Source organism: Oryctolagus cuniculus, chromosome 18 (assembly GCF_964237555.1).
Source record: "Oryctolagus cuniculus chromosome 18, mOryCun1.1, whole genome shotgun sequence".
NCBI lineage: Eukaryota > Metazoa > Chordata > Mammalia > Lagomorpha > Leporidae > Oryctolagus > Oryctolagus cuniculus.
In genome coordinates, this window is record NC_091449.1 from 19,702,555 (window position 1) to 19,718,752 (window position 16,198).

General features: G+C 58.4%; 2 protein-coding genes and 1 long non-coding RNA gene across 3 annotated transcripts; 1 reads left to right on the forward strand and 2 right to left on the reverse strand.

The window, feature by feature from the left end:
* Nucleotides 1-5,595, reverse strand: LOC108175738 (uncharacterized). Its single transcript, XR_011384015.1, has 5 exons — nucleotides 5,509-5,595; nucleotides 2,888-3,032; nucleotides 1,678-1,763; nucleotides 1,150-1,282; nucleotides 1-104 (listed from the first exon to the last, which is right to left on the reverse strand). It is a non-coding gene; the product is annotated as an uncharacterized lncRNA (long non-coding RNA).
* Nucleotides 4,869-13,315, forward strand: CAPNS1 (calpain small subunit 1). The gene is given in 11 exon segments (NM_001082264.1): nucleotides 4,869-5,009; nucleotides 5,681-5,894; nucleotides 6,853-6,886; nucleotides 7,198-7,287; nucleotides 7,434-7,491; nucleotides 7,574-7,638; nucleotides 8,940-9,008; nucleotides 9,090-9,168; nucleotides 9,299-9,415; nucleotides 12,624-12,682; nucleotides 12,768-13,315. Coding segments are annotated over 10 exon segments (795 nt in total). The 5' UTR covers nucleotides 4,869-5,009; nucleotides 5,681-5,697; the 3' UTR covers nucleotides 12,795-13,315.
* Nucleotides 13,316-13,925: 610 nt separating this feature from the next.
* Nucleotides 13,926-15,409, reverse strand: COX7A1 (cytochrome c oxidase subunit 7A1). Its single transcript, XM_051836093.2, has 4 exons — nucleotides 15,257-15,409; nucleotides 14,621-14,707; nucleotides 14,408-14,492; nucleotides 13,926-14,039 (listed from the first exon to the last, which is right to left on the reverse strand). The coding sequence occupies exons 1-4, from the start codon at nucleotides 15,269-15,271 to the stop codon at nucleotides 13,984-13,986; spliced, it is 243 nt and encodes an 80-aa protein (XP_051692053.1). The 5' UTR covers nucleotides 15,272-15,409; the 3' UTR covers nucleotides 13,926-13,983.
* Nucleotides 15,410-16,198: the final 789 nt, after the last annotated feature.

Below are 16,198 nucleotides of genomic sequence, written 5' to 3' on the forward strand. Positions count from 1 at the left end.
TCGGGAGAGCGGGTGACGATTTTTAATAGACTCGGCTGTATTGCGTGCAATGAACAAGCATTCCCAGCTGCTTCCAAAGTCTGTCACTGTGAAAATCAGCACACCTGGCTGGCGCCGCGGCTCACTAGGCTAATCCTCCGCCTAGCGGCGCCGGCACACCGGGTTCTAGTCCCGGTCGGGCCACTGGAGTCTGTCCCGGTTGCCCCTCTTCCAGGTCAGCTCTCTGCTGTGGCCCGAGAGTGCAGTGGAGGATGGCCCAAGTGCTTGGGCCCTGCACCCTATGGGAGACCAGAAGTACCTGGCTCCTGCCATTGGATCAGCGCAGTGCGCTGGCCGCGGCGGCCATTGGAGGGTGAACCAACGGCAAAGGAAGACATTTCTCTCTGTCTCTCTCTCTCACTGTCCACTCTGTCTGTCCAAAAAAAAAAAAAAAAAAAAAAAAAAATCAGCACACCTGTGGAAAACACAAACGCCCAACTGCTCAGCTCACAGGATTGGGAGCAAGGGAACCAGCAGCTGTCGGCGAGGCAGGGCTGGGGTTCAGGCAGCACGGGATTCCCCGAGGGAATGGGCCTGCGGCCTAGCAGGCAAAGCCGCCGCCTGCAGTGCCAGCATCCCGTATGGACGCTGGTTCAAGTCCCAGCTGCTCCACTTCTGATCCAGCTCTCTGCCTGGGAAAGCAGCAGAAGATGGCCCAAGTCCTCGGGCCCCTGCACCCATGTGGGAGACCCAGAGGAAGCTCCTGGCTCCTGGCTCCTGGCTCCGGATCAACTTAGCTCTGGCCGTTGCGGCCATCTGGGGGAGTGAACCAGTGGATGGAAGTTCTCTCTCCATCTCTCTCTGTAACTCTGCCTTTCAAATAGATAAATAAATCTTAAAAAAAAAAAAAAAAAAAGACAGCAGTCTTTGTTTGTTTGTTTGTGGCTCATGATGCTGGAGGCTGGCAGTCCGAGAGCAGGCAGCGACATCTGGCACCTCGTGCCCCCCCAGAACATCGGGAAAAGTGGGAAGGCAAGCAGGTGGGCATCGAAGACGCAAGCGCAAGGGGGCTGGGCTCATTCGTAACAACCCACTCTGCAGAACGAGCCCAGAGCCGCAAGAAAGTCATGAACCTTCCTGAGTGAACTTATTACGTCCGAAAGGCCTCACCTCCCCGGAAAGATGTAGTGGGACAGCTTCCCCGTCCGTGGTGGGTGATGTGAGAAAGGATTTCTTGGCGAAGTGATGGGAGGGGTCATCCTGCAGAGTCCCAGCCCATGGGAGAGCCCGGCTGCCAGGGGACCTGGGGAGGAGCAACAGAAGTGGCTCAGACCCGCCGCAGGCTGGTAGGCACGGGACAGGTATCTGGATTAGTCATTGCACAACAACTTGGCATTAACCACGCACGGGTGCAAACTTGGCCTTGCCTTCCACGGTGTGGGCCCAGGCAAGGGCCTCCACCTCTCTGTGTCTCCACTTCTTTGCTCAGAGGGTTGTGAGAGGCCCTGGCGAGACGGGCCTTAAAGCCATCACTCCAGCCTGGCGCCGTGGCGCACTCGCTGGAGTGGTTATGATGACGGGGAGTTTAGTAGCTGGTGTTCTAGAACATTCATGTTGTTAAGGCAGCACACTGTGAGAGTTAAAAGCGTAAGGGACGACGCTCACTTCCCACATCCGGGTCTTGATAACCACGCTTACCGGCTGTGAGCTTCGGGGCAAGTGATGCCACCTCCCTGGGTGCCGATCTTGTAAGATCTGCAACAGTCAGCCTAGGCCCCGTGACACTGTAGCAGCAGATACACCCAAGGCCTTATGGGTTAACACTTTGAAATTTCTTTTTTTTTAAGTATTTATTGTATCATTATTTGAAATGCAGAGTTAGAGAGGGAGAGACAGAGAAACATCCTCCATTTGCTGGTTCACTACTGAAATGGCCCCCACGGGTGGGGCCTGGGCCATCCCCTGCTTCCTTTCCAGGCCCGCCGGCAAGAAGCCGGATTGGAAGTGGCGTTGCCAGGACTGGATCCGCTGACCCTTCCATGTGGGATGCAGGCATTGTAAGCAGTGGCCTAACCCACTGGGCCACAGTGCTAGCCCTGACGTATTTCTCATGCAAAGTGAGCTGTGGGTCTGGACAACAACATAGGCCAGTTGTCTTCCCTGCCAGCCTCAGCAGCACAGCTGGCTTCCTGCCCGGGGAACCTCTGTGCTCGCAGAGCTCCCCCTGTTGCCCAGGCAGTGAACAACAACTGCGTGGCTTAAAGCAGCCCACTCAACACTTCCACTCACCAAAGGCCAAAGCACTTTGCGTAACCATGGCTGAATGCAAAGGAGCCTGGGAAATGGGGGAAGGCATTAGAAATGCTTGCTCTACTCTCTCGCTGATGGTGCTGACAATTCAATGAGAAACACACAGAAAACGTTTCATTCCTATAGTCAACAAGTACTGGTGAGCACCTAAGGTGTGGCAGGACTTGAGGAACGGGGGATCATAGCAGGGAATGAGCCAGGCAGGAATCCTTGCCTGCTGGGAGCTCACGTTAGCGGAGGCAATGGACAAGGAACGGGATAAAGAAGTGACGTGTACGGTATGCTAGCCGCTGATGACTGAGGACAGCTAGGGGTATGATCGGAGACCTGAGGACCTTCCTGAGCGCCCTAGACGGGGACACTTGGGCTGTAAGACGTGGGGCACGAAGGGGAGCTGCAGAGGGCCTCGGTAGTGGAGCAGCAGCGCCCTGAACGCCGGGCCAGAGGCCGTGTGGACACTGCCAGCTCGCAGAGCCTCCTCGTGGAATTGTGCGCTCAGCTGGGAACACCCAGGCCCAGCTTCTCGGGAGGGAAGAGGTGAGGGCAGAGAGGGGAAGGGTAGGGACGTGGAGGCTGCAGAGAGACCTTTGACTCTTACTTGGGATGAGATGCAGCCAGAGAGGGCGAAGTCAGGAGGACCCCAACCCAACTCAGATGTCCACGGGCTTCCTGCAGGGCTGCGTGGGGGAGCAGACTGTAGGAGGCAGGACCAAGAGCAGGGAGCAGGCAGGAGGCTGCTGTGCCTGGCAGCGTCCATTTCATGGGAAATAGAAATATAAGATTTTTATTATGGTGAGAAAAAAAAAATGAGGAAGCCCATGCACACTTGCGACAGCCTCCACAGACCGGGGCAAGCACCGTGCAGGATGGCAGGTGAGGGGAAGGACCCCAGATTCTTTAGATGGAGCCAGCAAGTTCTGACTGGTGGGGGTGGGGTGGATGTGGAGAGAGAGAGGGCTCAAGAACCAGCCTGGCGTGTTTCTCCACAGAGACAGTGACGCTGTGGCCCGGGTGTGGAAGGCGGCGAGTTTGGAGAAGGTCAGAAGCTCAGTTTCAGGAGTGTGGAGCTTGACATCCCTCTGAGATCCTGCACCCTCTGCCCCGGCGCGGGCGGAGCACGCCGGATGTGGCAGCCTGGAGGCACCTGGGCTGCAGGGTAGAACTCTGGGTGTTGGCAGCCGCAGGGTGGCATTTAAGCCGTGGGAGGAGGTGGCATCTGTGGCATGTGTGGTACAGACAAGAGACCGAAACAAACCCAAGACCTGGCTGCCCAGGGAGACAGAGCTGACTGTAATTGGCAGTGAATGGCATGAAAAAGTGCAAGGCATTTGGAGAGCACTTAGCTGGAAGCCTTATCTAGTTTCGGGTGGGGGTGAAGACCAGGAGGGCTTCCTAGAAGAGGAGGCCCCTGAGCTGATACCCAAAGCCCTCCAAGTAAGCACACAAGCAGGCCACAATAAAAATCCAACACAAAAGGCAGGAGTGTCCCGGCCATGCAAATGAGTCTGCTTCTGGCAGGAGGCAGGGAGAGCTGAGCCCAGGAGGGCGTTCAGATTAGTCATTGCCGAAAGATTCGTCGGGTTCAGAGCTGGTCCTGTCACCGGCTGTGACCCTGACTTTGGGAGCCTGCACCTCCTGTCTGGTTGGATCCCGCCTCAGACAAGACCCAGCCCCAGCAAGCCCTCAGGAAGCGCTGCTTGTCAGGCGTGATCTTGTTATTATCATATTAATTATGCCGTTGATGTTACCACGAGGGTAGTGGTTAAGGATATAGCTTTAGAAGCCTGGCTGCCTGGGCTGAGCCTCCGTTTATATATCTGTAAAATGGGGATATTAAACAGCACCCATCCCAAAGGGCCGTTAGGAGCACCAGCGGGCCGATACATGGAAAGCGCTTGGAATGCCTGGCGGTCATTTGACTCTGTCGTATGGCACGCGCAGAAGTCCAGTCGCTGAGGAGTCCGGGTGGGCTCCAATGCCGCAGCTGACAGCTGCCATTCACCAAACTCTTGTCACTTAGTTCTGACAGGGGCCTGGGGGGTGGGGGTTCGGCAGGTCGGGATCCCAGCTCAGTTCTAGCCGCCCCCCGGGGGAGGGGCTGAGGGCCAGAGCACCTGGGAGCCTGATTCCCGTCCCTCTGAGAAGCCCCGGAAAAGTACTGGGCGTTCACAGGGTGGAGGCTGGAACTGGAGAGCAAGCGGCAGACATCTTGTCTCCCTCCCCCTGAGAAACCAGGCCGCGGCCAGGGGACTACTCCGTGCCCGCGGCCCTCTAAGGCGGGAAGAGCGAGGCGACACCGTGGGCTAGCGACACAGGTGGGAAAAGGCACAGGCGGCCTCCGTGGGCGGCCGCAGGGGCCAGGGGAGTCCAGTCTAGCCTCAGTCCTTGCCACGGATGCGAGTTCCGAGAGCGCACCGCGGCGTGGCCTGGTCCGAGGCAGGCACAGGTGCATCGTGGAGATCTTGTCCCCGGGCGCGATCGCTCTCGCGCCGCAGAGGTGGGCAGAGGCCCTGGCACCCAGCAAGCCGGGGCGGGGCTGGCGCCTCGGGCGGCGGAAACGCGCAGGGCGGAGCAGCTCTAGGACCGCGCGGATGGCGGCCCGGCTGCGCCAGGGTTTAACCCGAAAGTCGCTGCATGAGTCACGGGCCCCGCCCTCCGGAGCCGGACGCAGCGGGAGGCCCGGGAGCCGCAGACCAACGGACCGCCGGACCGCCGGACGAGTAAGTGAAGCGGGAGCGCTCTGCCCGGACTCCCCCTGCACCTTGCATCCCTGGCCTCAGGGGTCTCCCAGACTCATGACCTCAGATTCGAACCCTCCGTCCTGCCCGACCCCCCGTTATCCTGTCCCTAGGACCCTCCCTGTCCCAGGACACAAGCCCACCGACTTAATAGTGCCCTGTAGAGCCTCCCACGGGGCGTCCAGATCCTAAATCCGAGCTCCGAATTCCGGTGGGGACCCCCGCTCTCCCGGGCCTCTAGGACTCCCAGTCCCCATCTCGGGGACTTAGATTTCCTAAGCCCCGCCCAAAGCCTCTTGACCCGCCCGGGACCCCCAAGTTCAAGTATGGGACCCTGGATCTCAGAGCTGAGCACCCAGACTCGTCGGGGGTCCCTCACGCCAACCTGGGACCCCATCGGGAGAACCCCGCTGTACCCCTCCCCTCAGTGCTGGCCAGGCTTGCAGCCAGGGCTGCGTCCGCCACGCCACGAGTTCCAAACCTGCTCCTCCGTCCCCATCCCAGCCGTGCAAAGGGCACCCAGACCCAGTGTGAGGACCGGCCCCCGCCCAGGGGCCCCGGAGTCCCCCCCACGTCCAGCTACCGGAAATGCGTATTTTGCGGGAGGGGGCAGGCCCGGGCGAGGCGGCCACTGGACTCCCTTCTCCCCTCAGGAGTCTGAGCCGCAGCCATGTTCCTGGTTAACTCGTTCCTGAAGGGCGGCGGCGGCGGCGGGGGAGGCGGGGGCCTGGGCGGGGGCCTAGGGAATGTTCTCGGAGGCCTGATCAGCGGGGCTGGGGGCGGTGGCGGCGGCGGCGGCGGCGGCGGGGGAGCAGGCGGCGGCGGAACAGCCATGCGCATCCTGGGCGGAGTCATCAGCGCCATCAGGTAAGGCGGGGCCTGGGGGCCGGGGCGGGGCCTGGAGGGGCGTGGTCTAAGGACACAAGGGTTCATCTGGAGTCTGCCTTGAGGGCTTTAATTAAGGCTTAGCATCAGAAGCAGACCCCTAATGAGCCTGGATGTCACTTCAGGGGGGCGGGGATTTTCGCGGGCATATTTTGGATGTGGGCCTCACGTGGATGGCTCCCGGATCTGCCTTGGGAAGTGGGACTTGTGGGACTTCTGGGACTGGGTGCACCTGCTCTGGCTAACCTGGAGAGGAGTGTTAGGAGGCGGGGCTAATGAGTGGGTGCCCCTTCATGGGAGTAGAGTTTGACCTATGCTTCTAGTGGGGGGTCGTTGGGTAGGTGGGCCCAGAAAAGGCCAAAGGCCCCATGGGATAGGCCAAATGGCCCAGAAGGGGCTGAGCCTGGCCAGGAATTGGCTGGATTAATGGACGAAAAATGCATTGGTAGGGGTAGGACAGGTCGTTGGGATCCAGGTGGCCAGCAAGCAGCGAGCCCTGGAAATGGGTGGGGACCAGCGGGGCTGGAATGCGACATTGAGAAGACAGGCCTCTGGCAGGGGGGTGATGGCGTGGAGTCCTGGGCAGCTGGGACTTCACGGAGCTGAAGCCCTGGGAAGTGGGGGCAGAGCCCATGGCGGCAGCCCTCGAAGGGGCGGCGCATATGGAGGAGTCAGGGCAGAAGTGGGGGGCTGGTCACTGGTCACTGCCTCCCGCGGGGGCGGGTCCGCCGTTGGCGTTGGCCTGACGGAGAGGAACGAGGCGGTAGGGACTGGGACACATGAGGACGAAGGCGGTCGAGGGGCAGAGGGACCGGGTGCGAAGGGTGGTGGGCTGGGGTGTGGGGGTCGGAACTGGCGGTTCCGGTTCCGGTTCGGGTTCCGCTGCGCTGCCCGTTGGAGGCCCCGCCCCCGGCGCTAACTCCCCCTTGTCTCCTCTCAGCGAGGCAGCTGCGCAGTACAACCCGGAGCCCCCGGTAAGCCGCCCCTCTGCTCCGAGGCCTTCTCCAAGTTCCATCCCTGTCCCCTGAGAGAAGTCTGACCTCTCTTCCCCTGGTAGTGAACTTCCTCCGCCATCAAGGGCCTTCCTGGCCAGGGCCCTCAGCTTGTCCCGGGGCCCTACCCGTGCTGCGCTGCTCCCCTCTGGGTCCCCGACCACCCCTCACTCCTCCGATCAGCCCGCCGCCCAGCCTTCTCTGCCTTTCCCTCCAAGGGTGCTGGGGTTCAGGGAGCTGCCCTGGCCAGGGCACCCGCCCCCAGCCAGCCCTGAGGTCTCCTCCCTCGGCAGCCCCCACGAACCCACTATTCCAACATTGAGGCCAACGAGAGCGAAGAGGTCCGGCAGTTCCGGAGACTGTTTGCCCAGCTGGCCGGAGATGTAAGTAGCCTGGGGCTTGGCCCTGCCCCAGCCCAGCCCCACCTGACCTTGGGCTGTGTGACCCCCATGGCCCCAAAGTTCCCGCTTCATGACCTGCCCAGGCCTCTTGCTGTCCCCCTTGACTTGTGTCTGCCTTCTGCCCCCAGGACATGGAGGTGAGTGCCACAGAACTCATGAACATTCTCAACAAGGTCGTGACCCGACGTGAGTACTGGGCAGCTGTGGAGGCATGGGGGCTGGGGTGACTCTGACCTATGTTCTCTGATCTTCACCCTGTTCCTCGCAGACCCTGATCTGAAGACCGATGGCTTTGGCCTTGACACATGTCGCAGCATGGTGGCCGTGATGGACGTATCCTTGGGGGACAGTCTGGGGGAGGGGCCCTGGGTGAACAGAGGGTTTTCTGCGAGTATGAGACAGAGGCTAGCTTTCCTGTACCCCCGCTCATGGACCCACCTGTAGGCACGTGGCAACAAGTGACACATGAGCTGTCGCAGCTGGCACTTTTCTTACGTTGACTGACTGGCCCTTCACAGCCATGCGGTTAAGTGGGCACATTATTATACTCCAGTGCTTGGTGGGGGACTCAGCATCAGGCAGAAGCAGTCATTTGTCTGAAGCTATAATTCAAGAGTAGGCAGCAGGATAGGAATTTGGACTGAGATCTTTTGCCCTGAGAATCTAAGCTTATAACACTCACATGCCCATACACACACATACACACGTGAAGGGATATGAAGGAACGTCCATGGGAACACATGTGTATTTGCATATGGGCCAGTTGTTAGCAGCTCTTCGATACGTGCACACCCAGCACACAGAGTAGCACAACACGTGTGCATACATATGTGTCATGTGCTCATGCACATATTACCTAGGGTGAAACAACCTGGCTGTACCCTTTACCCAGTTTAACGGCCTCTCTGTGCACTTTCCCTGTCTGCAAAGTGGAGTGTGCATCATGGCGACACCAAACGAGCTCCCTGCAAAAGGTTTAGCACAGCACAACACACGTGGCGTGCACCCATTGGCTGCTCCTGTGGGCTTACTTGGGAAGACCTTTCCGCCTTGAGTCTGTTTCTCTGAGACCAATTCTGGTAGGGCTGGTGTCCTGAGGACTTAGTGAGAAAAGCAGTGTTCCTGAGGAGTGGAGTACAGAGTAGGGCATGTACTAGACAACTTGGTGAGTCTCGGCCGTTGTTGTTGTTTATTGAGCACTTATTAAAATGCCAGGCCTTCAGCTAAGGACTTTATAACAGGATCTCAGTTTTGCCAAAAATCCAGCAGCTACTTGCTTACCTTACTTCCTTAGAATTTTTATAATACTCTTCCTTTTTGTAAATATGTCTTAACATTTATTAAATGAGTTAATATCAAGAATGTTATGAATGAGGAATTAACAACTCTTTGTAGATGAGGCATTTGGGAGTTTGGAGTTCAGTATCATTCCCAGTGGAATTAAAGAGCATTCTTATCGAGAACTATAAACGCAGAGCTATGTGGATAGACAGGTAACAAAGCCACAGCGCAGGGGCCATGACTAGGTTGCACTGGAGCAGGAGTTGCAGCCCGGGTTCCCATCACGTACACAACGCACACGTGGCGTGCATCTGGGCACAGCTGTCACACTGTCCTTAACAACCTCCCCCCAGAGCGACACCACGGGCAAGCTGGGCTTTGAGGAGTTCAAGTACCTGTGGAACAACATCAAAAAGTGGCAGGTGCGTGGCATCCAGACCCCCAAGTCACAGAGACCCCTTGCCGCATGATGCCCCGTTGAACCCTGACCTCTGTCCCCACAGGCCATATACAAACAGTTTGATGTTGACCGATCAGGGACCATCTGCAGCCGGGAACTGCCGGGAGCCTTTGAGGCAGCAGGTGTGGCCTGGCAGGGACCCAGCGGGGCTGGGGGTGGGATGGCGAGGCTGGGCTGAGCCCGAGTCCTGGGCACGGGAGTGAGCTGAGTGCCTCCCCCAAAACGTACGCCTGAGGACGAAACCGTTGGCAGGGTTCCACCTGAATGAACATCTCTACAACATGATCATCCGACGCTATTCAGATGAGGCAGGAAACATGGATTTTGACAACTTCATCAGCTGCTTGGTCAGGCTGGACGCCATGTTCCGTGAGTCACCCTCTCGCTTGCTGTCCTGGGTGGGGACTTGTTCAACCTCCATTGGCCAAAGTCTCTAAGCCTGACCTAGACGTGGGTGAGGCTAGGGCCCCTGCAGTGACTGGCACAGCCGCAGGGGAGGAGACCCAGTCACCAGGTAGTGACCCCTCCAGCTGGTTGTGGCTGGGTCACAGTGGCGGGGCTGTGACGGGGGAGGCCTAGTGTGTTCAGGTGGTGCCTGGGGCTGCCCAGAGAGCTGCCTGAACCTAGGAGGCACTTGGCGAATCTGATGGACCAGGGTGGATTCCCTAGAGGAGAGTATGTGTAGGGTGAGAGCCAAGGAGGAGGGAACTCAGTAAGAGGGTAGGGAAGAGTCGTACAGCTCAAAGAGTGCTGCAGAGAGGGTGGGATAAGGAGGCATAAGGTTGGGATGGGTTGGTAGGGACTAGGCCATGAGGGCTTTTATGGCTGTTACTGTGCTTAATTAAAAAAAAAAAAAAAAGAAGAAGAAGAAGAAGAAAGAAAGAAAACTGGAGCCCGTGCTGTTGTATAGTAGGTTAAGCTGCCGTCTGCGGCGCCAACATCCCATATGATCCCGTATGGGCACCAGTTGGAGTCCTGGCTGCCCCGCTTCCAATCCAGCTCCCTGCTAATGCACCTGGGAAAGCAGCAGAAGACGGCCCAGGTTCTTGGGCCCCTGCACCCATGTGGGAGACCTGGAAGAAACTAATGGCTCCTGGCTCCGGGCTCTGGCCTTGCCTAGCCCTGGCCATGGTGGCCATTTGGGAGGTGAACCAGTGGATGGAAGATCTCTCCCTCTCTCTGTCTTTCCCTCTTTCTCTTTGTAATTCTGACTTTGAAATAAATAAAATCTTTTAAAAAATTATTTTATTTGAAAGATAAAGAGGGAGGAAGGGAGAGAGAGAAGAGAGACAGAGATCTCCCAGCCAAGGGTTCAGTCCCAGTTGTCCACAACTGTTACAGCTGGGCCAGGCTGACGCAGAGAACTGGGAACTCACTCCGGGACTCCCATAAAGGTGGCAGGGACCCAGAGTGTCGAACCATGATCCCAGTGTACATATTTTTTAAAAAAAGATTTATTTATTTATTTGAGAGGTAGAGTTATACAGAGAGGGAGAGACAAAGAGAAAGATCTTCCATCAGCTGGTTCACTCCCCAAATGGCCACAATGGCTGGAGCTGAGCCAATCCAAAGCCAGGAGCCAGGAGCTTCTTCCAGGTCTCCCATGTGAGAGCACTTGGGCCATCTTCCACTGCTTTCCCAGGCCATAGCAGAGAGCTGGATCAGAAGAGGAGCAGCTGGGACATGAACCAGTGCCCGTATGGGATGCCAGCCCCCTAGTGTACATATTATTACTAGGAAGTTAGAATACAAAATAGAGCCAAGACTTGAACCCAGGCAATCCAATATGAGATGCAGGCAGCTTTTTAATCATCGTGCCAAATGCCCTCCCCATATATTGGATACTTTTTTTTTTTTAAGGATTTATTTATTTATTTGAAAGGCAGAGTTACAGAGAGGCAGAGAGAGAGAGAGAGAGAGGTCTTCCATCTGCTGGCTCACTCCCCAGATGGCTGCAATGGCCAGAGCTGTGTTGATTTGAAACCAGGAGTCAGGAGCTTCTTCTGGGTCTCCCATGCAGGTGCAAGGGCCTAACCACCTGGGCCATCTTCTGCTGCTTTCCCAAGCCTCTTAGCAGGGAGCTGCACTGGAAGTAGAGCAGCTGGTTCTCGAACCAGCACGCATATGGGATACTGGCACTGCAGACAGTTACTTAATCTGTTACGCCACAGTGCTGGCCCCAGACTGAATTCTTAAGACATCCCTGAGAAGTAGGAGTTATTTCCCCTTTTCATGGAGGAGGAATCTAGGATTCAGAGAGGTGACGTTGCAGTCTCACAGCCACTCAGCTAGGAACCTGGGAAGGAATTTGACCTTGGATCTGTCTGAGATGTGGGTGGAGTTGAACAGAAAGCAGGAGCCATGCAGGGGGCTGTGAATGCCAGGTCCATGGTGCTCGGATTCTACTAAGGGATTGGAGAGCCTTGAAGTTCCAGACAGGGAAGGAACAGGATCAGGTTTGGCTAAAGAAGAGCCGGCATTGTGGTACAGCAAGCTAAGCTCTTGCCTCAGGGTATGGCATCCCATATGGGTGCCAGTTCGAGTCCTGGCTGTTCCACTTCCAATCCAGCTCCCTGCTGATGCGTTGGGGAAGCAGTGGAAGATGGCCAGAGTGCTTGGGTCCCTGCTACCCACGTGGGAGATCCAGATGGAACTCCAGGCTCCTGGCTTCAGCCTGGACCAGCCCCAGCCGTTGCAGCCATTTGGAGAATGAATGGTCTCTTTGTCCCCTCTCCCTCTGCCCCCACCCCACGTTTCAAATAAATAAATCTTTTTTTAGAAAAGGATTACAGAAATAAAAAGATTGACTACAGAAAGATCCTTTGGCCTCCCGAGATCCCAGGGCGGTGCTCAGACTCTACCAGGGGCTTTGGAGAGCCAGGAGGGTCCTAGGCAGGGCAGGAGCAAGACCAGGTTTGGCTGCAGAGAGACCCTCGGGGGGACAGTGCAATGCGTGTGCTAGAGGAACAGAGGCAGCTGTGCGAGATGTCAGGGCCACGGGGACGGCGGGAGCCACGGGTAACAAATGAGGAAGCCCCAGAAACAGCCCTTAGGCAGGTAGGGAGTGCGGTGCCCAGAGCACCACTGGGGGTGGTGACTGATGGACGCCTAGAAGCAGAGACAGCGCAGGCGCCACTCGGCTGGGCTGGCTGTGAGTGGCGAACATGGAGCCGCGATTCAGGGCAAGCGTGGGAATCGCCGAGACTCAGAGCCTCGGCGCCGGGGCTGGAACCGGGGAGGGTGGAGCACAGACGGCGGTGGGGGCTGGGGGGTGCAGGTCGGGAGACAGAGGCCATTCCTGAGCTGGGGAGCAGCCTGGCTTTCCATCCTAACTTCTCACTTTCTCGCTCTGTGACCTGGGGCACACCGCCCCACTTCCCTGAGCCTCATTTTTCAAATGGCGCTTGGGTTAGATGGGTTAGCATGGAAAGCACTTTGTTGAGTTCCTGCAGAGTAAATATTCGGGGGCGTGCCGGCTGTGACGGTTAACGTCACCGTCATCCCGTGTGCCGGAGTAAGATCATCCCGAAAAGCCCGTCTCTCCCCTCCCATCTAACTTGTACTCTCTCTCCCCCAGGTGCCTTCAAATCTCTTGACAAAGATGGCACTGGGCAAATCCAGGTGAACATCCAGGAGGTAAGAACCCGCTTCCTGGCTCACGGGTGCCTGGTCCCCCCGCTGTCCCGTGCGCCAGCTCTGAGCTCTGCCTTCTTCCCCACAGTGGCTGCAGCTGACGATGTACTCCTGAGTGGAAACCCCAGAGCCGCCCCCTTCCGCCTCGCCGGAGGAGTCACCTCGGACCCTGGTCTCTCCCAGGGCAGGTCCCGTCTGTCCTTGCGTCTTCTTGGGTCCTGCTGACCCACAGGCCTTTGATTCCCCCAGCCCTTGGCATCCAGCTTCTCAGGCAATACCCACAGCCCAACACGCCCCAGCGAGCCACACCCTAAGTTACCCCTGGCTCCAAGACATTCTAGCATGCTCTGTCACCCCACTCCTGCCACACCCATCTGATACCTTCTGTATAACCTCTGTCCTGTGTCTGTGCCAAGCCCAGCCCTTGGGTGGCTTCCATGCCCAAGGGCCCTCTCTCAGCTCTGGAAAGATCACTCCGGTCCCTACACACCCTGACACACAGATTCAGTTACCACTCGGGCAGCCAAACACACTGCAGGCCATCCCAGTCCCACACACCCAGTGCCTTTGTATTCTGCCCCCAGCCTGCCAGGCCAAGCAGGAAATAAATGCACCCTAGTGGCTGCTGTCTATGGGACCTCGCCTGTTCTGAAAGCTGAGGGGTGGCTCCGGCTTGGGCGCTGGGGAGTGGGTGGGGCGCGGTGGCTTTTGTCTCCTGCCTTCCCCAGGCCTGGATCTGCTTGGCTCCTGGTCCCGTCTCTGACCTTGTCTCATGCTGGGGGGTGTGGCCTGGTTCTTGCTCAGTCCCTCACAGGTTTGGAGGCTGAGCCTGGGACCCGGAAGCCCAGGCTGTTGGGAGGTCCCAGTGCCATCTCGGGCTCTGTCCCTCGAGGCCACGTGCGCTGCTGTTTCAGCCCCGGCCTTGGGTGAGTCTGTCCTCACTTGCCTCTGCCTCTGTGTCTGCTGGCCGGTGCTCAGCATTGGCTTCCTCCTTGGGGAGAGGGCCGCACAGCAGGTCCCGGGACTCCTGTCCCACTCAGGAACACCACCCCAGGGCCCCAGGCCCCGAGGCACAGCCCGAGGCCTGTGTTTGGAGGCCTCAGTGGAGGGCGGAGCGACAGCAATACTGGGAGATGGGGAGTAGCCCTGGTCCAGCCTGGGGGGGCAGGGGCTGGGGCAGCAGGCCATCCACAGGGCACAGGCCGGGGGCTGATGGGAGCATGGCCTGGACACACACACACAGAGGCCAGAGCCAGCACATTTATTGATACTGAAGTCCCCTGTGTCCTCCAGGCGTCTTGTTCTCACTTCTTGTGGGGGAAGGAGGCCCAGCCAAGGCAGTACAAGCTGTAGACAGTGCCTGGGAAGCAGAAGTGGGGGAGACAGACTGAGACCCCAATCGCCACCCTGAACCTCCTGGCTTGGGATTTGAAGCCCCTACCGAGGCTCTGCAGACACCAGTCTGGATCCATTTCCAAACTGGACTCCAGGTGGGGATCCCCTGGCATTGTTCTGCACCAGGCTGGGTGCTTGCTCAGCTCCTACCTGGGCCCCAGGCCCATCCCCAGCCCAGGACCGGGAACCTAGGTGTCTCCTTCCCTGGTTACCAGTCGTGGTCCCCAGCCTGGTCAGCTCAGGGTCCTCTCCCCAAACCCCAGACCAAGAGCCAGCTGTCCCCCCCACCCCCGCCCCTGGCTGCAGCTCAGGCCACACGGGCTCTGCACTCACCTCCCAGAGTCAGGGTCATGGTCAGGCGGTAGAGGATGTTGTCCATCCCACCACCCTTCAGGTGCACCGGGAGGTCGTTGTCCGCCTGGGTTGGGGGGGGGTGCCAATGAGAAGGGGGTGCTGGCCATGCCATACAGCGTATCCCTCCCTCCCGTCACTTGCTAGGGGACCCAGTCTACAGCCAGGGCGTTCTCCTCACTCCCCTGCCCCTACCTGGAAGACTTTCTGTTTCTCGGCCACTCGGTTCTCAAAGCGGCTCCGGGCTGTAGAGCTGAAAGAGCGGACCAGCGCCTGGGACACCTGGGAGGGTCGGGAGCGAGTGGTGTTGGAGGCCCCTGGAGGGTCTGGCATGGCGGGGAGGAGAGGCCTGGACATGGGATGAACCCTACCCAGGCCTCTCACCTGCCCGGGAAGGTGGGGAGGGGGCTCTTGGCAAGAAAAGGCCAGAAGAGAACTGACTTGGAGGTTACCAGGCTGCCCTGAAGGAGACTCATGCTCTGGGAGCCCAAGTCTTGATGCTTTGGGGGGATCTGGGGCTCCCTGGATTAATGAGAGGTCAGGTCCCATGAACGTGGGGGGGTTGGACGGCAGGTCCCCTGGGGTTTCCAGGCAGCCCCTGAAGTGTCAGCGAGAGTTAGGGGTGTTAGGTTCCCAGCCCCCAGGGGCCCTAGAGGAAGGGAAGAGCTTTAAACCCCGGGGCTCTGGGGTCCCAGCTACCTCCGCAGCTCGGACTGGGGGGGGAGGGTCCCAGACCCTGGAGGGGGCTCACGCTGCACGGCCCCAGATCCCGGGATGTTTAGGGTAAGGGCGCTGAGCAGGGAGCCCGGCCCGGCCGTTGGGGGCCCTCACCCGCAGGGCCCTCATGCTGCGTCGTCCTCTTCGGCCAGAGTCACCTCCCGGCTCCGCCCAAGGACACACAGCGCCCTCCCCGCGGGGAGCTCCGGCCAGGCCGCGCGGCCGGACAGCTGGCGGGGCGTGGCCGCGCCGGGGCGGGGTGAGCGCGCAGCGGATGGCAAACCCGGGAGTGTCCCCCACGGGCCGACAAGACCCCGCGCCAGGTCGCCGCGCCCCGCGCTGGCTTCTGCCCTGGAATTTCTGTGCGTAGGAGAGGAGAGGGAAACCTGGGCCGAGTGGGCTCCTCTCCGGGCCTCTCCCTGCTGGGCTGGGGTGGCGGAGCAAGGGAGCGAGGGCTGAGAGAAGCTAGGGTTTGAGCTCCTTGTTCCATCTCCCTAGAGAAAGATCGAACCCCATTTTCCGTGTCTGCAGCGTGAGGACCGAGTCAGTCTCTCTCAAAGCATTAAGGGCCTCAGAAAAAGTCATTATTCTTAGAAGTAAGTTCACAGATCAGGTATTTTGTATTAGCCTACAATTTTGGGGATGGTGGTTATGGTTAAATGCTGTGTTCACCGGTATTCGGACTTGGCTACCTTCCTTCAAAAAAAAAAAAAAAAAAAGATTATTTATCTGAAAATCAGTTACACAGAGAGAGAAGAGGAGAGGCACAGAGAGAGAGAGAGGTCTTCCATCCACTGGTTCACTCCCCCAGATGGCCACAACAGCCAATGCTGGGCTGATCTGAAGCCAGGAGCCAGGAGCTTCTTCCAGATCTCCCACACGGGTGCAGGGGCCCAAGGACTTGGGCCATCTTCTACTGCTTTCCCAGGCCACCAGAGCTGGATCAGAAGTGGAGCAGCTGGGACTCAAACCGGCGACCATGTGGGATGCCGGCACTGCAGACTTTACTGCTATGCCACAGCTCCAGCCTCTAGCCTACATTTTATCAAGGAGATT

Excerpts from the sequence above, each read along its gene's own strand:
- COX7A1 (XM_051836093.2), bottom strand. Across the intron at positions 14,493-14,620 it reads AGAAACAGAAAGTCTTCCAG|GCGGACAACGACCTCCCGGT; the intron begins GTAGGGGCAGGG and ends CCCCCAACCCAG. Across the intron at positions 14,040-14,407 it reads CATGACCCTGACTCTGGGAG|GCACTGTCTACAGCTTGTAC; the intron begins GTGAGTGCAGAG and ends TCTGCTTCCCAG.